This window comes from Pterocles gutturalis, unplaced genomic scaffold (assembly GCF_000699245.1).
Source record: "Pterocles gutturalis isolate BGI_N339 unplaced genomic scaffold, ASM69924v1 scaffold4600, whole genome shotgun sequence".
In the NCBI taxonomy this organism is placed as follows: Eukaryota; Metazoa; Chordata; class Aves; order Pterocliformes; family Pteroclidae; genus Pterocles; species Pterocles gutturalis.
The window spans coordinates 34,733-55,103 of record NW_010145694.1 but is presented as its reverse complement, the minus strand read 5'-3'; the positions used below and the strand labels follow the sequence as shown (position 1 = coordinate 55,103).

Below are 20,371 nucleotides of genomic sequence, written 5' to 3'. Positions count from 1 at the left end.
AGGAGCAGCTTGTGTCCGTGGATGCTCAGCATTGGGTGTTGGATTGGTAAAAAAGAGTGGAGACAGGCTGCTGTGTCCTCCCAGCCCAGCTTTTGGGGGGGACCAGACCATCATCCCCCTCCTCGTGGCTGCTGCGGGCTGGGAGATGATGCTCAGAGCTCGTAAGGGCTTTGGTTTGTGAGCTCCTGACCCAAATCTCCCATCTACAGGCACTTTGTATAATGCCAGGCACCCCTAAAAGGGTCCCTGGGTACCTGGGAGCCCACTTCAAAGTCTCTGGGGACCTTCCAGCAGAGCTTGGCCGTGCCGAGTGATGCTGCACCCTTGCCTTGTCTTGACTCCTCCTCCACCCCTCCAAAAAAACTCAATAACTGACTATACGTGGTTGCCATGGGAATGGGAATTGGCTGCTCATCTTGATTTTTTGGCGGACTCCAGGAGGCTTTTGTTGTTTGGTTTTTTTTTTTTTTTTTTAATAGCAGCCACGAGGTGTCCCAGGTTGTGAAAGCTGGTTGACTCAGCACACGTCGAACTGGCCCGCGGGATGTTGGGCTCTAAACATCCTGTCTGAGGGCCACCTCCCTGTGGTGGCTTCTCCCTTTATCTGCCTCTTCTGAGTAACAACCACTCCTCAGTGCCCCATTTGGGAGAAGGACGGGCAGCAGTCGCAGGTAAACTCTTCTACTCGTAGAATTCCACCAGCGAGCAGCTGTGAATGGGATGGATGTGGCTGCTCGAGCTTGGGAAGAAGGGACGTGGGGACACTCCAGCTCTGCAGGGCGAGGGTTTAGTGGGATGATGGCCACCCATGGCTTTAGTTCCTTTTTCTAGAGGGTTACCAGGTTTTGAAGGAGCACCATGGCAGAGGATTTGCAGGAGGAGAAGGGGCTTGTGCCTCTTCTGTTGGGTGAGGGCTGTTGGCACACGAGAGATGTGCCTGGGTAGCAAGGATGGAGGAGAATCCATAAAGAGAAGAACCTTTAAATGTCCACAGCCAAGCTGGCTCTCCTGGGAGGCTGCTGGCCCTGCAAGGGTGAAGGTGGCACCCATGGGTGCTGGTAGGGGATGCTCGTGCATCCGTTTGCTCAGCATCCTTCGCATCACTTGTCTCACGCGCAGGGTCAAAATCTTCGACGGTGATGAACCCAGAGCTGTGATGGCTCCTTGGGGAGAGCCTGGAAATTGGGGAAAAATCCTTCCTGAGCTGAGCTCGGGGAGCCTGAGAGCAGCCAACATGAGGCATCATATGGAGAGCAGGCAGCTCCCGTGAGGTTATTAAGCAAAAGCATCGCAGCCTGGGAGCTGCGCGGGGAGGACAGCTCAGGTAATAACTTGTGATTGCTGCCGTATTTCAAGTCCTCTGACAGTCAAACTAGCTCACAGGAAAAATAAATAACCCGCGTACCTCTCCTCAACCAGTGCTTTTTTCCCCGGCTGCGGCTCACTCGGAGCTTGATCAGCTTTTATGTGAGAGTGGAGCTGAACAGCAGGGCTGGGGGACGCTGGCGGGTGACAGGTATGGGGTTTGGGCTGGGCCAGGGGCTGTACAGATGTGGGGGGGTTGTTCTTCTGCGCCTCGAGTGCATGAGTTGTTGCTTGGAAACGTGTCTGGTTTCTCTGCAGAATTGTGACTGTTTTATGAAAGAAGGTGGTTTGGGGATTTTTGGGTTTTTTTGGTTTTTGGGGTTTTTTTGTTTTGTTTTTTTGGGTGGTTTTGGTTTTTTTGTGGATGTTTTTGTGGGTTTGTTTGTTTTGGTTTTTTTTTTTTTGAGTGAGCTATATCCAAGTTTCTGCTTGACCCAAGGATGGGTTTGGGACATCCCTGCTAAGTGTGAGATGCCCCAGGATACGGGATGGATGCTGAAGCACCGTGTCCAGGCGGTGGGAAGCAAAGGGGACTCCTGACCACTACCACAAGCCTTGCTGAACTGGGCTGCTGTGAAGCAACAGGGTCCCCAGCAGCAAAAAGAAGAAGAGGGAGGCTGCTCTGCTGGGGAGAGGGATGGTCAGGGTAGGACAGCCCAAGGACAGGTCGGAAATAGTGGTCTGGGGTCTGCTGGTGATGGAAGTGAAGGGGGGATGCTTGATGAATAAGGGGCAATAAATCCCTGGGGTAAAGCTCCAGGTTCCCCGTGTCCCAGAGATGCGATGGATGATGACAGCCTCCAAACCCAAATGCCGCGTGTGCCCACGCAGGGCTGGGACGGGTCGACCGACTCCGGTTCTGCAGCCAAAACCCAACTGGGGATGTCTGGCAGTGCTCTCCCTCACCTCAGGCTCTGGCCACGCCACATCCTTCCCTTATTTTGCAAAGCCTAATTGCTTTCTAGTGTGGGAGGACTCGGAGAACGTGCTGGAGTTGTTCATCCAGCCTCTGCAATTCGCGTTGGTATTTATAAACACGGCGAGGATGTGAGTTGTGATGCAAGGGCACGGTGGTGGGGCAGCTTCAGGATGAGTAATCCCTGCTTCTGTGGATATCCCAGCTGTAGAAAAGGACCAGAAAGCTCCTGAGGGAGAGACCTCCTTAGGTGGTAGATGCCTACAGAGAGCAAGGAAAGAGGTCAAAGAGACATCCCAAGGTGACATCAAAAGCTCACTGCTATAAGCATTTAGGTCACTACTGCCTTCTGTGCTTGCTGCTATAAGATTTTTTTTTCCCCAACAATTTGCATGTGGGCTTATATATTTATATAAAAAATTATTTTTTAAAAAAATTTGCTCATGGCAGCTGGTCATCCGCTCCTCTCCATCCCGGCTGGGAACCCGTTCCTCTCCATCCCGGCTGGTACCCAGTTGTGTTGGTCCATCTTCATGCCAACCCAATTTTCATGCCTTTATCCTTCGAGCTCTTCCTCCTGGAGATGAAATCTCTTCCCTTGTGTGAAATCACTGCTCACGTGTGACACAAGGTTGTGGGGAATATGCATGAGGCTCCTTTTGGAAACGGTCGTGGTTCCTGGGTCGCAGCCGGTTGGGCTCAGCAAAGCCCTGGCTGGATTCATGCCCTGGTAATGATCTGGTTTGGAGGCAGTTTATGTGCCTAGGAAATAATTATCATGCTGCTTTTTATTAGCAAAATACTTTCTGGTTCCTAATAGCATGTTGCTGTTACACTTCCTTGGGCGCTAATGTATTTTTCTCTGGCACGACGAAGTCCTGCTGGTTGTGCGCTTGCAACCACCTACATGAACACGGACATATGTATATACAGTGCTGCACGGCGGCAGGTTCTCCGTGGTGATGGCACATCTCTGCTATTGCCTGTTTGCAGCTGATGGAGCTGAGCACACCCCCTCGGTCAGGATGCAGCTCCCTGGGGATGCTGAGCAAGCCCAGCATCGCTCTTGGGGGTAACATCAGTCCGTCCCCAGGCACTGTTTGTCCTTGCAGGTCCAGCAAGCCAGCCCCATGCCGACGACCTTCCTCGGCAGCGCCCTCCGGGGCACCTTCTTCTTCGTTTTTGGTCTCTGGTGGTCTGTGCGATACCCCCTGAAGTATCTCAGGCGGAAAGCCAATGCTGAGGGCCAGCCGAGCCATGGGGTCCGGCGCGTGGAGGTCTTGGAAGGGGCCGTCAAAGCTTTCTTTGCTCTGGCAGGTAAGAGATGATGGGTCTTTGTCCCAGTATCCTGTCCCATGAGACTGGGGCTGTTTGTAGTGGGGAAATGGCTGTGGGTGGAGTGGGAGGGCTTGGGGACACCTTATGGCATCATCTGTGATGGGACCTTCACAAGTACCACTCTGAGTTCACCGTTGCAGAGAAAGATTTTCTGCAAGCTTGTCCTTTCCCCCGTGTAAAATTGTGATTTTTCTGCTCTCTGCCCAGGGATACTGGTGGAGCAGTTTGTCCCCGCTGGTCCCCACCTGCAGCTGTACAGCCCCAAGACTCACAGCTGGACGGACCTCACCCCCTGGCACTACACCACCGTCTACCTCTTCTTCCTCCTCTCCGGCATCGTGGACGTTGCCTCGCACTCCCCGCTCAAGCTGCCGCTCGGCTTAGATCGGCTCACGCTGGCCGTGGCGCTGTTCGTCGAAGGTGAATCATACACGGAGGGGAGGGGAAAGGCTGTGGGGGTAACACACGGGGGGTTTTAATTAAAAAAAAAAAAACACCAAAAAAACCACAATAACAAAAAAAAAAACAAACCCCAGAGCATCCTTTTCTAACACCATGTGCATCTTGGTGGCAGGTTTGCTCTTCTGTTGCCATGACTCCAGCGACGCTGCGCTGGACCACCACCTCCATTCCCTGCTGGCCGTGGCTATCTTTGCTGGAGCCCTCTGTGCCCTCCTGGAGGTGTTCCTCCGAGACCACATCATCCTGGAGACCTTCAGGACCAGCTCCTTCCTCCTGCAGGGCTCCTGGCTTTGGCAGGTGGGTGTGCTTGGAAGGCAAGCGGTGGAGGGATGCTCTGCCCTTTCCAGCTCTTCTGTTGGGGTTAGATGTGTTGACTGGTTGGAATATCTTTGTGCCAGAGTTGTCATCGTGGAGATAAACACATGTAATATATGCAGCATGGGCAAATCTGGGGTCTAAATGGAAATTAGAGCCCTCAAGGGTGGGAAACCACAATTGTGAATTTTTGTTATTTTTATTAGGTCCAATTTCTTCCTCTCTTTGTTCTTGAAATATATTGGAAACCTCTCCCAACACCACCCAGCTTTGCATATAGGGAGAATGCACAGCCTGGCTATGTAGCCTTTGGGTCGTTGTCTTTAACTGGGGATGCTGGGATGCACTGGGAGCCCTAAGGCTTGTCTGAAGAGCATCTGTCTCCTCCTGAAACACATCCTCATGTCAGTCTGGGGTGACAAGGATGCCTGGGGGGTGCTGAGGGGTGGTCCATGTGTTTCTTGGGATTATTGTACCTCTAGTCCATAGTCAGCTTGGATAAAAACAGGAGGAAAAGTGAGGAGGGATGTGCTGATGCCCACTCTCACTTCTGTCTGCCACCAGATGGGGTTTGTGCTGTCCCCTCCATGGGGAGGACCAGGCTGGGACCAAACCGACCAAAACAACTTCACCTTCCTCACCATGTGCTTCTGCTGGCACTACGCGGGCGCTCTCACCGTCCTGGCCGCAAACTCCGCTGCGTCGCGCTGGTACGTGGGGATTGGGGGTCCCGGGGGGGTTCCAGCACCATGCACAAGCTGGGATGACCAAGAGTAGCACCTAGACCCAACGCCGCCCTGGGAAATCCAGCCACCTATCCTGGGATAGGACAAACGGGTGTCCATGGATGCTCGATGGATGGGCTGGGGTGACCTGATGGCTCTCGCTGCCCCCAAATCCCTGACTGGTGTCACTCTGTCCCCTGCAGCTGCAACGAGTCCTGCCAGCTGAAATTCGGGGACATCGACGTGGAGCTGGACTGCGGCATGTGCATCCGCAAAGGCAAGGAGAGCTCCAGCGGCGCCCTGCTGCCCGAGAGCCCCTCGGATGACAAATGAGGCCATGGTGGGCACGGGAACGTCTTCCCTGCTGCAGCTTAGAGCTCTTGAGATGAGGTTTTTAATTAATCCTGATTAACTACACCGGCACTCGATGGTGGAGCATCAGAAGTGGGAGGCAGGAGACGCAAAGCCTTTCCCGCAGCATCCCTTGGACAGTAGCAAGAGCGACCCAGGCTCGGCTGGGAGGGAGTTTTTCATTTTTCAGGCTGTGAACTGCAGGACTGGTTTGCTGGCGGAGTCCAACTGCTGTGGCTGAGTTGGCTAAATTCTTTTTTTATAAATTTTTTGGCTTCTGCAGAAGGGAGCCAAACCAGCGTTCAACGCTCCCGGTGGCTGTCGCTCACTCTGGTGTTAGCGGAGGGGTTTTGTACAAAGCTTAATGTGCACAGAGTAAACATGTTTGTCAATAAAGTCCTTAAAGAACCGTCTCGATGGATCTCTTGAATTTGAGACTGAAGGCACGGGTAAGGCCGTGTCCAGCTTTAAACTGGTGAAGGGGGTGGATGAAATGCCAGGATGGGACTGTGGGGGATTTCATCTGCCTGCAGAAGGGGTGGGTGGGTGGTTTGGGTTTTTTTCCTTGGGTCTTTCACTGGGTTTGCAGCAGAACAGCCCGTGGAGATGCTTCCTGCTGGCAAGATGAAAAACTAATTGAAAAGTTGTCATTAAATGGAAAGAAAAGCGAGTTCGTCAGAAACCTCATCACAGGTTTGTAAAACGCTTGTGCCATGTCTTTGACCAAGGGCTGGGCTAAGTGAACAGCTTGATTATTATCTTTGAATGCTTTTGCTGTGCTCCTCCCTGGAGACAGCTCTAAACACTTCACTGGTGCTCTGCACAACTCCAAAAACTCAAAACAAGCGTTGGGAGGAAAGAAAAACCCTCCCTGCCTTAAAGCGGTTGCGATTCCCAGCCCCACAGGAGGTCCCTGGAAGGGTGAGCACCTCACATTTTTATTTTCATTATTTTTATTTTCTTTTCTTTCTTTGGAGCAGGGCTGGAGGGAGACCACTGCTTTGTGCTGCTGGCAGCTGTCAAGACAAGGACCTTGAGGAGCAAAGAAGCGAGGGTGAGCGCAGCACAGCCTGGCACGAGAACAGAGCGGAGCCGATTCTCTTGGGGCTGGCACCGCATCATCAAACGCAAGGTGAGGAATAATCCTCTTCTCCAGCGCAGCCATTTGGCTGGGAATAATCCTGCAGCTGGTGCAGGCTCAGGGAGAAATGTCAGTTGGAAGGGATGGCTGGAGGGCACCTTGCCTGGCTCCTGCTGCAAGGGCCAGCGCTGAAGTCAGATCAGGTCCCTGCACAGCTGAAAATACCGCTGCCTTTTGCTGCAGCAGCTCCCTGTCCCCTATTCGTGGGGTTTGGGGCACAAAATTTAATATATATTAAGTCAGTAAAGTCTGAAGGTGAAGTCCTACTCCATTTGAACAGTGGGCTGCAGAAAAAATGATGGTTTGTTTTTTTTCACCCCCCTCTGGGCAAATATATTTATCTGGGTGCAGCTCTTTTTTCTGGGGATGCAGTTGTTGAGATGCTGAACTTCTGCATTGCTTGGGGAAGCTGAGAGGAGGGTGGCAATTCTTAGTATCTGTTCTTTTGATGTAATGGGATAATCTTCTTTCCAGGCTTTGAGATTTTTGTCTCGTCCGGTGAAGATGTGGTTGTGTACCTGAGTTTTCAGCAGCCAGGATGAAGGCAAAACTCCTGCAGCATCTTTGGAGAAGGGCTCATTGCCATGTGCATGCTTCCATGCTGGGGAAATTGCAGGCAAAGTGAGGGTCTGGGATGCATCCATGGTGCTTTGTTTCGTTACTTTTTTGTGCATTTAGTGCCTTCCTCTGCTCATTATTCCAGCAGGATTTTTTTCTTACTGCTGTCTCCTTGTTTTGCAGGGTGATGCTTCAAGAGCTTCAAGCCAAAGAGGAGGAAAGAAGTCCTTATATTTTACTTTCAGGTCTATTGGCTGAAGTTTATTTTGAAAAAGAAGAGAACACTTGAATCAGGGGGGTTGAATCAGTGTGGGTATCCAGCAGAGTGCTCCAAATTGGGCATCACTTGCTCTCGGTTTAGATGGTGTGTTTTTTCCTGCACTGCCAGTTAATATCTTTACAGGAGACTTGGACGTTGCCTTATTTTTTGAGATGTTCAAGTGTTCTCTGCTTTTATAGACTTTATAATCAGCAAGGGATGTGGGACTGGAGTGAGTCCATCCAGCCCTTTACAGGTAGGGTTGAAATGTCTTTATGAAGAAAGACAGAAGCTTCAGCACAGAAATTATGATTTTTTTTCATGAAGGACTTAGAATTCCATGTCCTGGGACAACAAAGCAGAGGGGCCAGGAGCATGCTGTATGTGCTGCTATGTTTTTACTGTATAGAGCTGAATAAAAATGCAGGACTTTAGTCTCTTTTTTCAGAGGGTGCCCCCTCTTTTTTTTTTTTGGTTGAAATTTTAGGGAAGGGAACCCCTTTTCTTTTCCCCCCATAAAATTTTTGGAAGGGGGGGGCTGCAACTTCATTTCTAGAATACTATATGTCAGGGTGAAACATATCTCGTGGGTTTGGGTTTTTGGCTGTGGGGGGGGTTGTTTCAGGTTGGGGTGGGTTTTTTTATTTTTAGGTTTATTTTTTATTTTACTTTTATTCTTTATTTTTTATTCTTATTTTGGTTTTATTTTATTTTTTTATTTTGATTTTTTTCCTTTATTTTTATTTTATTTCATTTTCTATGTTGTGTTTTACTTGAACAAACTTCAAGTTGGTAATTCCTTGCAGCGAGGTACATGCCTTCATCTCCCTCCAGCCACAGCTCTTTGCATCACCTGCGTGAAGTCAAAAGATGACATGTACCAATTCCCTGGTTCTCTTTTATTTTGAAGCTTCTCCACTTATAGCTGGCACCTGTTGAATCACAGCAACAAGAGAAAGCATGCAGCACTTAGAATAAAAAAACATACAACACTTAGAATAAAGCATACAGCACTTAGAAAAAAAAATACAGCACTTAGAAAAAAACCATACTATAGAGAATAAAAGCTTTCTGTCACAACATGAACAGATACAGATTTCTTTCCTTGCTCACTCTAAGAAAACAGCTTTGCAGTCCTGTTCATCCACCCCTTGCTGTCAGAGGGACAGTACAGACCCCAGCGCTGCACTTAAGCCTGGTTCAACCTAGAAACTAGCTTCTGCAACAGATGAATCAAGGAATACGTGAGCTCACAACAGTCTCAGCCCCTGACCTCAAGTGATAATGAATTAATTAGTTAATTTAGCAAACTGCTGCAGCTGTGGCTCCAGGAACTCTGCTGTACAGTCCATCCCCACTCCTTTGTCTCTGTGCTTCCCTACAGAACAACAGCAGCAAGCTGAAACCGCACACATGCAGCTGTGATGACTTGATATTCCTTCAGTCAATAACAGAACCCAGCGGCTCAGCTCTTTCCATTCTTCACTGCATCCCCTTGGAAGGACAATGTCAATGCTCAGTGTTAGGCCAACTTCTCCAGTTGCATCTTCCAAAGGTTTCTGTAATAAAAAGTTTTGAGATGCAGCATTAATTTAAATCAGAACTACAACACCGTGGCAGCACAATGCAAAAACACTTAAACCCAAAAAAACCCCAAAACACTCTGAAACCCAAAACACACTTACAACACTTAAACCCAAAAACTCTAAAAACTCAAAAAACACTTATACTCTAAAAACCAAAAAAAACACTTAAGCTCTTAAACCCAACAACCCAAAAAACACTTAAACACTTAAAAATCACTTAAAACTTTTAAATCCAAACCCACTTACTTAAACTCAAAAACTCAAAACCACTTACTCAAACCCAGACCCCCCAAAATACTTACTTAAACCCCAAAACACTTAACTACACAACTTTAACTACACAAGTACTGGCCAGACGTAGAACAGTACATGATCTAAGACAACTATTTTGAATTTAAGAGGGAAGGGAGGGAAGAGCAAAGCTAAATCAGTTTCATGTAAGGTGACATTTTCAGAATAGACCTTTTTAATTTAGGTGACACTGCTCCTCTTAAAAAGGTCAATGGAGGAGTATTTTTCTAAAGTCAGAGTTCTGAAATGCAGCTCTCTACGACACTCAGCAAGTCTTTACCAACCAACTACTCCACAGTGCTTCCGATCCTCTGATTTTGAGTATCTTTTCACAATGAAACTTTTGTCACTTCCCCCAACTACCCTCTGGCCTCTTCACTGGGCTAGCATTTGCACAGCTGGTAACAGTGATATTTAAGAGATATTTTAGCAACGATATTCAAGCGAGTAATTTCAAACATTACCTTTCAGAAGCTGCAGTCAAAATCCATTATAAAGAATCGATGTGAGCGCTTGGCAGCCTGCGCCAAAGCATGTAACTAACAGACTTTGACTCCAGCCTGATGTATTTATTTTGTGGGACTAATAGAATTTATCGAAGGAAAAATCTAATACCCAAATTCAATTCTGGAATTCAATCCACAGCCTCTGTAATTTGTTTCTCTTTCAGGTCATCCTACCTGAGGGTGCAGTTCACCAAACAGCTTTGGACTGAAGATTTGCTCCGGCATCATTTAAATGAAATTTAGTTTAAAATTTTTTTTTCAAGTAGTTGTGACAAGCCAACAGACGGCATTTTCTAGGACAGCATCTGTTCTTTCCTGCAGAGCCTGAATAATTTAACCACACCATGGAAGTTCCAGTGGCACCAAGGAGCTCACCTTTGAGGACAAGCAGGACGCACAATTGTTTCCTATTCAAAATTGCTAAGCTTTCGTGTTTTCTCTTACCTCTCCTCATTCAGACCCATTGGGAACTGCTCGGATCAACGCAAAGGACGATTAATTCTGTCTCTTGGCCTCCTAAAACAGCATTCAAATGGCGATGACTCTCCGGTTATTTCACAGAGACGTGAGAGAGGAGGAATTTGCGCTCAAGGTCACACTTCAAAGAAGGAAAATGAAGAGGAATGACACAGGAGCAGACAGCTGTGAGCTTCACAGGCTGGTAGTTTGAGCTGTTCTGGAAGAGAAAGTTAAACCAAACAGTCAAGTTATTTCCCTTCATAAAACAAAACCTCCGCGTGTAAAGCCAGCGCAATCACCGTGCCACCCAAACCCGCTTCCCCACCACCTGGATCCGTTCCTGCGGCTCGCTGGGCAGTGCAGGTGGATGGCCGGGCGGCAGGACCAGCTTCCTTTTGCAGAGCGCTTTGGCTCCGCTCGCTCCGAAAAGCCGTGCCAGCAGCCACCTTCATCCAGGGAGCAGTTCCAGCGTTTTTACCACAGCAGAACCATTCGTGAAGTTTTCTACAGAGGCCACAGCTCCAGCTGACCAGTGTCTAACGGCTGCAGGGTGAAGGTGTAACGTTACTCAAGAGTGCCGGGCGTTGGTTTAGTATCACATCTCCTCTTCGCAAAGGTCAGCAGGATCTGGAAGCACCACAGAAGACTCTGGGCAGGGGCATACATACTCGGTATCAGCACATTCCTTCAAGGATGGGTTGGGACACAAAGGTGGGGAAAGGTCTCCACGGGTTTGGCAAGGACGCAGTGGAGGGGAGAGAGAAACTTAAGCGCGCCCGTGAACAAAGAGAAGAAACGATCTGGAAGTTAAAGTGTTTATTGATGTGTTTAAACTTTGTACATTCCCCACAGACCACACTAAGGAGTTTGCAGGTAAATCTGTGCATAGTGGGAAGAGACACAAAAGGGGGGAGAAAAAAAATAAAGTCACAGGAAAAATAGAAAAAATACACCACAGGTTACCAGAACCTCCAGATTTAAAAAAGCCATGAGCATTAACACCAACTATACAAGCATAACAAAGACATGATGGTGAGTGGAACAATACCCCTTTTGTTCTTCTGGGGGCCTATGCATCCCATTTCCCTTAAAGCAGGCAAGTTTCCCTTTCCCAACTTACCCCTCTCTTAACCCCAGTTAAGCGAACTGCTGTTTTAACCCCAGCTAAAGCGAACTCCACGTTCATCAGCTCCCAAGGTACTGATTATTGCAGTGATTTGTCATTTAGGGACAAACAGCCAAAGCCGTGCCTATGGCCCAACATCACTGAAAGAGATGCAAAGGCTCAAAAACCCTTCAGCATCTCTTCTCTACTTACCATGTTGGTGAGGCAGGAGAGCTGGGGAAAATTAGAAAGTAATAGCAAGAGGGGGCTGTTAATGCCAGGTGAGTACTGAAGGAAACTGGTTCCGAACAGAGGATTTAAATTCAATACCAGGAACTTCCAACTCTAGAGCAGAACTGAATCTGGAAGGGCGATGTGCAGACCCCAGTATGCACAAACCACGTTCTAACATTTCACTAGAATAACTACAAAGAGAGATGCTAGAAGCCTTTTAACTCCTTGCCTCCAGGGAGTCTTGATTCCTAGAGCCCAAACTGCTAAGCAGCAGGGTGCACACCACTGGCATATGAGGATGGGGTTTTTTTTCTTTTTTTTTTTCTCCTTTTTCTTTTTTTTCTCATTATAGGGATTTTTGTTAGTTACCATTCCCAATTGCTTCCTTGCTTATGCTGTCATAGTTCCTTTCCCAAAATTAACCTCTTTGCAACTCCCAGTGAAATTCACTTAAAAAAAAAAAAAAAAGGAAAAAAGAATACTTGCTTTATATATAAAAGCCCAAATGAAAATGACTGAAGAGCCACAACTGTCTCCTTTTTACAAGGCGGGCTGGTACAAATGACCCTCAATATACAGGTGGTCTATCAGAAATAAAAATCAACATTTCCCATTTTATATATATAGAGCATGTATCAGACAACAGTACAACGGAACTGGTATTTTTCAGATTATTTAAAAAAAAAAAGAAAACTACATCTCAGTCAAATATCTGCAATAGATCCATTTTTCCCATTTAAGGAGATTTATATATCATATTGTTATATTATCATTTCTTCACCCATTTAAAAGAATGGAAATTGCAACTCTACAGTAGTAATTATAGTCTTAATGATCCAGGAGTTCTGAATGTAAGATGAAGTCCTCTCGAAGCAACTGTTGGTCAGTAGTTGATCCAAAATGCTGGACCCCTTTGGCCCTCCGCCCTGCTCATTTCCCAGTCAGGGCTGTTGTATCTTCATCTCATTTATATCTGCATCTGCTCCAGGTATTTGTAAGTGGGGTTTTCGTAGCCATGGTTTTGCATCTTGCTCAGATGCCGCTCTTCAGGAGTGAGCATCGGGTCAACCTTTAGAAAGACCAGACAGTTACTGGTCAAAGGAGGTAGTTGCAGGACTTATTTCATTGTAACAAGAGCTGACAGACAAATGCTACATAAATACTGTGGCAAGAAGCAAACAGGAAAAAAGGGTAAGCCACAAAAAATAATTTGCTTAACAGAGTTCCTTGTTTGGGTGCTAACGCCTCCTGCCTGCCCTTACATCTTTGGGGATGTCCTCACAAATCTCTAGTAAGTCAGCCAACGGTACAAATTTGGGACTGGCTTCTCTCATTGAAGAGGTTGTTACAACTTCCCGCATCGGTTGGGCAAAGGGGAAAAGCAGCTTTCTCCAGACTCCATTAAGTTGACATTAGAAATGTGCATGTTGGAAGCAGAAGGAAGAAGAAGGAACTGCTGCCTTAATAGTTGTTACATTAGTCGGGAGGACAAATTGGTATAGATTGACTTACTCCCCTGCTAAAGATACCGCCTGCAAAGCTCATTTACTGCTAAATCCTAGCCTAAGCCAGACAGAGAAGCCTAATTGAATTCCTCGCGATAAGCAAATGCCACTGTGAAGTGACAGGTCCCTGCACGGCATGCCAATGACAGGTCCCCACATACTAATAAATAAGCAATGAAGCCAGCATTTACAGAGTTAAGTCCCATCTAGCTAGGAGCAGAGCAGCTGATGGCTTGGCAGCTACTGCCATCTTCGCCCCCTCCACACACCTTCTGATTCAACGCTGACTATTTTCATCCCTGGCTACGGAGCAGGAGTTGTTTCTCACCTCCACAATCCCATGGCTGATGGTCCCATACTGCCTCTTCCTCAGCATCACCAAGCTGATGACTATAACAGTAGCTATGGCAACAGCAATCACCAACAGGCCGATCAGGGCGCTGCTGCTGAAACTGAAGTCGTCGTGGAGGGAGTTGTCATTGTCCTGGAGGGAAGAAAACAACAGAACAGGTAGAGGAGAGCTATGTGGGAGATGCACCACTAAATGCAAATGTAAAACGCGGCCACCAATAAGGTCTTGAACCTTCTGCGGTATCAAGATGAGACTGATTACACTGGACAGTGTAAATATTTCACCAAAATGAACACAAAATTGTTTCCCCACTTAGTCATTCTGGACAGGCACTGAACCACTCTCCTATCCCACAAAACACTTTTGCAACAAAAGAGTCAGGTAGCATCTAACACATGTTTACTGCTTAGAAGGCCCGTACTGCCTTACGCTCTGCACAGCCTCCCAGAGGAGTGTCAAGGCACCAAATGCCAAATTTAGTAAGACACAGGAACCGAAATCCAGCTTTAGGAATTTGCCCATCGCTGGACTAGGTAGCCACATACGTACCGGCTCGTCCACCAGCCCACCAACACGTTCCGCGTTGAAAATCATCTCCTTCACGTCAAGGGTTTCATCAATTACCTGAAAGCAGTCACAAAAGCGTTTTATGAAAGGAGCCATACAAAACAGGTGGGAGAAGGAATATAAAGGCAGACAAGAGACCCTTCATGAATACTAGCAAAGGCTCAGAACCACCTACCATCTATCCCCTTCTCTCAACAGCGTGGGATGTTTCTTCTCCAACTTTTAAAGCCACCTCAGTTAGCACCGCAACATTTGGACATCCAGACTACCTCAAACTAAAGACCCAAATGAAAAACTAGGTCCTAGCCTTGGACACAGCACTTCTGTCGTGCAAGATCTAACCTGTGGCTTTAAAATAGTTTCGAAAGGGAGCTCTCAAAAGTCAACTTTTTAAAATTTTTAACCTCAGGGAACTGAGGCAAGGTGGCTGCCATGATAACCTAGTGAATTCTTTACCCAGGAAGCAGAACTAATACCACCTGGGTTGTTCACCTTCAGAAGGTGAGGCCTTACTTGCTCTGAAAAATAGGTGTGAAGACAGATGGAACACACCAGCATTCAGTGAATCCAGAGAGCAAGCACCTAGCTAAAATACAGGCATACCCAAGGGTCTGTGCTTGGGAAAGCAGTTACTAAATCAGACACTTCTCCAGCTCAGACTGCCAAAGATCGAGATCTCTCTCCTTCCCCCACCCTCCCACCCTTCTGATGCTAATCAGTATTAAGAGCCTACAATAGTCAGAAAACTGACTCCCCCACACCATATGGATAATGAACACACTGACATTCTGTAAGCAGGAAGGAGACATGGAAATAAGCCACTGCTGTTAATTAGTGTCCATGGCAGGCTTTGCTTTACCAAATAAAGGTGGAGGGCTCACCACATTTTCATCCACTTTGTTCTTGCTGTTAATCACTTTTTCTTCAGCGCCGATCAGCCCGTCCAACTCAGTCATGCCGGAACCTGCACCAAAAGAGCAAGGCAGGGACCGTAAGTCACCCTCAGGGACATTTAGGAAGGGTTACCTACTCTCTGCAGAACTGCCATGGCTAGCGTGTTTAACCGCACGGACCGCTGATTATTAATCTGTCCTCATGCTGTTGTGTCAGAAGGGGAGCCCATAAGCTATGCTACAGTGACAAGTGACTGGGGGGGGTCTGTTAATGAGGGGAAATGAGGTGGCAATGAGGGGAGCAGACAAGACTCACCAAAACCAGGCTGAAGTGTAAATCCAGCAATACCATACTGTTAAAGTGCTGCTGTTAGAGAAGGTCCAAGGCAACACATAACACAAATTGCGAGCACACAGTTCCTTTCTGCACGTGTCACCCCGGGTCACCGCCACCTCCCCGTGACCCCTGTGAAGGAAGCACGCAACTCCAGCTCTGCCGAGAGCCAGCGCGCACGGAACGCTTTCAACCGCACGGCCAGCATCCCCGTTCTTTTGGAACCAAGCGCATCAGCGAGTGCCTCGGGAATTGAGAATTTCAAGGTCACCCAGCATGGCTCTGTAATGAGCTGCTGTCCCGTACCGGGCACAAGCCCAGAAACAATAAATCCCAGGGCAAGGGAGGAGCAAAGAACTATACCAGCCTTTGTACCAGAACATCACTCGCCCATTTCTAGGCTGAAACTAGCATAGGCTTGAGAGAAGAATATCAACTGAACAGAAAGCGGCTGCTCTGCATAAACTGTTTTGATCTGAAGCATTTATAAATAGATCAGATCAATAACAGAAGAGCCTGATGCAAGATACTCACACCTAACGTAACACAGCAAGTTAAGAGAACACCAGTCTTCCATTATAGGCAGGGACAACGTAATGTCCTTCACAACACCTACACCTCCCGAACGCAAAAGCAAGGGGATAGCAAAGCCTCAACCCTACAGCGGGGTCTCTACAACGAGGAGCACGCGGTAGGGGAACATTATTACAGCACCGAGCACTTTGCTGGTGATTGCATACACCTCTTCACAAACTGCTGAGCTTGCAGGTTGCCTAAGACGTTATTGTCAAGTGCTGCTGAAATTGGCAGTGTGCTCTTTGATGAGATGCAAGGAAAGGCTAGTTGGCTCCAAGGCAAATTTTTATAGTGACAAGCTTTTACTGCCTGAAAATGCCAAGGAAGCTAACATTTCACTCCTACTCCTCCCAAAAGAAGCATCACAGGTTTTAGTGCATCCCCTTTTCCTGCACGGTTCTTTGGAGACAGTAATCAGATTCCGAGCACGGCCAAGACTGCCAGTCTGACTTCTCACTGCTGCCGAAGCAGGTCATGTTATTGTGAAAGTCAATGATTGGGATTTTCTGGAGAGACCAGCCACAAATAATTTTTAGAGAACTCCCGTGTCAGCCTGTGTCCTATGGCTGCTTTATTCAATTCTCACGAGCCAACGTAGCACACTCTCCAGGGCTTGGAGTTCAGCTGCTACACTGAGCTTTGCCATTTGTCAGAGAGCCGTACCAAATAACAGACCTAGTTCTACATAGCTCAAAGGCGCAGTTTAGATTAGATGCTTCCCAGGGAAACAAAAACCAACCCCAAACTCCCTAGCAGCCCTTGTGAAATGAAAAGGGAAGGGAGAGAAGGGGCAAGTGCAAGTCCCCAAGTCATCAGGAACTCTTCCACTTACCCAAATGGGTAGAACCAACCGATATTTATCATCTTTAAGTCAACAAAGCAGTTGTCCAAAAAAAAAAAAAAAAAATTAAAAAAATTCCCACTAAAGGCTGTCCTAATTCTTTTCAAGGCAGTCAGTACAGTGAATTAGCTATACACGGTTCCACAAGAGGGATGAAGGTGACTTACATTTGTAGAGAAATGCCGATAATGAAAATAGTTTCAAGCTATCTGTCTGGCCTTCATCATGTTACAGAACTATCTGAGTTCACATTAAACGGTTATTAGCAACATCCTTTGCTCTCCTCCGAGATTCCGCACAACGTATTTGGAACCAAAGGCAGATGGAAACGCTGGGTTCACCCCCCACACATAGCGCAGGTACCACTGCTCTGCAAGAGCATTGTAAGAATTAAGTCTTCCATTTCTGCTTCAGGAACCAGATCTGTGGCAGCAGATCAGCCAGGCCTGATCTCTACCTGAGACTGTCTCGCTAACAGAAGATTTAATTTTTAATGCCAATATTTCAAAGCCCAGGCAGCCCCTTTTCAGCCAGGCACTGAGTTGCTGCAGAATTAATAACGAGCTAAAGGAGAAATGGATGATCACACAGGACTTTGCTAGTACGGAGAGATGCTACGTGTGAAACGGTGATGCCAGGGAGACCACAAACACACAGAAGGAATCTCCTGATTCTGGTCCCAGACCAGCCACACTCTATAATACCTCTGAGGACATTTAGCCGGGCAACACAGCCTGTGTCTGCTGCAACACTCTCATTCCTAGTTTAGTGCTGCCATGGGGCTGTAAGGACAGGTTCCACAGCAGGCAGAAGAGCCTCCAGACTATTCACGACCAGTGCTGCAAGGTTTATACTGACAAGTGTCGAACACGCGTACACATGGAGAGATGCAAAGTGCCACACGGGTGCAGACAGACTGCTCCGCCTGCATTTCTTGAGGGCAAAGAAGCCACTCCATGCACTGAGACATCTTGTGAGCCCATCAGGGAGGAACATACACAACCAATTAGATGCTCAGACTAGCTCATTTCTGTAACGCTAGGCCTAAACAAGCAAAATTGGAAGTTTCTGATCTAAATGAGAGCAGGGAAATGAAAGTAAAGGTGAGTATGAAACTAAAATGAAGCTATCAAACACACTGAGAAGGTAGGAGAGTGATCGAAAGCACTGTGAGGGAGCAGCTTAGAACCAACCTTTTTTCATTGGATGGTACAAATCCGGCTGAGGATCTAGCAGGAGGGAAAACAAAAACAAAAATAGCAGAGAAAGGAGATTAAGAGAGAAAGGAAAAAAGGCTTGCGCATGATTTCTGACTCAGACCCTGGGAAAAGCTTTTAGTCTACAGCTTTCTTTAAGCTCAGGACTCTGTTCAAGCACTTTTAAAATAAATACACACGCTCACACCAGCTGTCAACACCCGGTGATACCAAAAATATAGATATCAATTTAAAAAAAAAAAGGAAGAGAATCCCTGCAGCCCTTCAGCAGAACACGGCATAACATTACAGGAGAGCATTTTTGTTAAAGACTGAAAATTAATTCCAGAGTCAAGCCATACAGCAAAAAATTAACACTCACTGCAAAACAGAAAGAGATAAAACAATTTTGCAAAGAGAAGAATGGGAAAAATCAAGACAGCAGCTCAGTGCAAATTACTAGCGGCACTGCCTCTTCCCAATGGACAGAGTCTGAGGGGTACTGCTGGGGAAACCGCTTTGCTCTTATCTCACCCAAAGGGACGGACCTCTCTGTGCTGTCGAGCTGAACCTACCAGCTAAGAAAAAGCACCTGTGTTTTGTAAAGCCAGTGAACCCAATTTTCAGTTCCACATACCTTCGCTCTCAGGCAACGCTGGGAAGGTTTTCACCTGGAATGGACGGAAAGGTTTGCCCTCCTCCAGGGGAATTTCTTCGCTCTCCTCAGAGCTCACTCTGACATCCACCTGGGATTCAGAAATGGAGGATGTGAACTGATCCATGTCTGCACGTTGCTCCTGAAGCAGCTCATCTGAAAGGAGTAAGAGGAAATATTACAGAAGCTGCATGAATCCTGGCAGGAGCAGAAAGCGGCAGATGGCTTGAACCTGGCTGAGGCAGGGCTGCAGGGGAACGCTGCTTGGGGCTGCCAGGTTATCTTATCTTGCATGCTCTGAAGTCTCATCTGGAATTCTCAGTAAAGGCGTTGGCTAGAAATACATACAAATAAGGGCCAAGAGGGTTGATGCAGCAAAGTGTTGGCAAGATGGGATTAAACTCCTACAAAGCAAGAAAGAATCTGCTGATTTTTATGGACCTTTTTCATCTCCCTTTGAGATGTTGTTCTTGACTTTTTTTAAACGGACAGTGAAAGATCTTAGGAACAAGCTATTCTGCCTGGCTGTGTCGCAAAACCCAGAGAATATGCACCCTGTGGCACCTAAGCCCAAGTGCTTGCTGTTGAGGGCATCCCTGCAAAGGAGCCAGCAATCTTTCTCACTTGATATAAAAGCTTCTAGCCTAACACGGTGGCATGCAAGCTGGCACACTCACCAATCTCATCCTGGATTTCTTCTGCCACGTATGGCACCTTGTAGAGCAGAGATAAGCTTTGATTCATCCGCTCCTCAATCACATGGAGATGTGTCATCACCTGCAAATGCACAAGAGTGTGTCGGAGTAGGCAAAGACTGTCAGTCACTTGATTGGTACCGGTACATCACTTGTGTAATAGAACACCTACTGCTGGTGGATCTGCACCGACAGACGATAGACCAGGACACAGGTCCATCTACTGCAATTTTCTGACCGATGTTAACACGTTATGCTGCACCGAAACTGGCCATTTGTACATGGCACACTCAGTATTTTGGGTGAGAGTGGGGATTCAGCTGACTCCTGGTGCAACCAGCCCTCCACTGCAAACACTGAAGCTGGTGTTTCCCATACGCCAAATACAGTCATCATTCAGTTCCTGCAGCAGCTACAAGCCAGTGCTTTACTAAATGGATTATCATTCCTGACTACTAGAAAAGATACACGCAAAGGGAGCAGACAATATTATTTATCACCTCTGCTTTCAGAACAAAGGTGCCTTTCAGAACGATGGTGGCATTACATTTGTCTTACACCCACTGCACCCGCCCACTGGCAACAGCGTTCTCCCTCCATTTGAGAAATACATTCAAACTCTACGCAACCTCAAATCACTCTTCCCTGGCATATTAAATTCACTGGTGAAGTCAAGCCTGACCTGAAGAGGGTGCTGCATAATCAGGGATCACGCAGACCAAGACAAACATTTATATGGATGGCCAAATGTTGGAAAAAGCTAAGGAGTTGACCTGTTTTACAGTCTGACGTGTACCTGACCTTTAAGAGCAAGGATGAAAGCAATTTAATTTTACATGTGGCAGCTTGTCAATCAAATGAATCGATTGAGGAGCTTAAAGTGCATCTGAAAAGTAAAGCGAATGGAAATTGAACTGTACCACCCACATCCTTTGCATGTCGATTTGTTGACACTGCAGCCTTCAGAATGAATTAAGGACTGTTTAGGTTTTAAGCTTAAGAATACAGTTCACCTACTCCCTCTTGGGCTTTGGCAGCATCAGAACAAAGGGTCAAGGTGGACTGTACTTGATATGCTAAACTGTCTCTGAAAATGCTTCCACATACTCCACATCACAAGCCAAACATCGGCTTGCGGATACCACA

The 20,371-nt window shown here is 47.1% G+C and overlaps 2 protein-coding genes across 2 annotated transcripts in view; one reads left to right on the top strand and one right to left on the bottom strand.

Annotated features, from left to right (window-relative positions):
• The first annotated feature begins 3,411 nt into the window (after positions 1-3,411).
• LOC104470504 (transmembrane protein 45B-like) lies at positions 3,412-5,454 on the top strand. The gene is made up of 5 exons (XM_010085456.1): positions 3,412-3,598; positions 3,827-4,039; positions 4,194-4,378; positions 4,961-5,106; positions 5,325-5,454. Exons 1-5 carry the CDS (start codon positions 3,412-3,414, stop codon positions 5,452-5,454), a joined length of 861 nt encoding a protein of 286 aa, XP_010083758.1.
• Positions 5,455-11,073: 5,619 nt separating this feature from the next.
• The window catches only part of APLP2 (amyloid beta (A4) precursor-like protein 2), a 22,727-nt gene continuing 13,429 nt past the window's right edge, over positions 11,074-20,371 (bottom strand). The window contains exons 11-18 of the mRNA XM_010085454.1: positions 19,208-19,307; positions 18,513-18,686; positions 17,873-17,908; positions 14,917-14,999; positions 14,018-14,092; positions 13,445-13,600; positions 11,432-12,680; positions 11,074-11,396 (exon numbers count right to left, since the gene is read on the bottom strand). Of these exons, the coding sequence (XP_010083756.1) occupies positions 12,579-12,680; positions 13,445-13,600; positions 14,018-14,092; positions 14,917-14,999; positions 17,873-17,908; positions 18,513-18,686; positions 19,208-19,307 (726 nt within the window). The 3' untranslated portion in view covers positions 11,074-11,396; positions 11,432-12,578. The remainder of the gene's footprint in view (positions 11,397-11,431; positions 12,681-13,444; positions 13,601-14,017; positions 14,093-14,916; positions 15,000-17,872; positions 17,909-18,512; positions 18,687-19,207; positions 19,308-20,371) is intronic.

What these genes read in the sequence shown, in the direction of transcription:
- LOC104470504 (XM_010085456.1), top strand. Translation starts at nt 3,412, where the DNA reads ATGCCGACGACCTTCCTCGGCAGCGCCCTCCGGGGCACCTTCTTCTTC. An exon ending in AGGGCTCCTGGCTTTGGCAG is followed by an intron (nt 4,379 to 4,960) that starts GTGGGTGTGCTT and finishes GTCTGCCACCAG; the next exon opens with ATGGGGTTTGTGCTGTCCCC. An exon ending in AACTCCGCTGCGTCGCGCTG is followed by an intron (nt 5,107 to 5,324) that starts GTACGTGGGGAT and finishes TGTCCCCTGCAG; the next exon opens with CTGCAACGAGTCCTGCCAGC.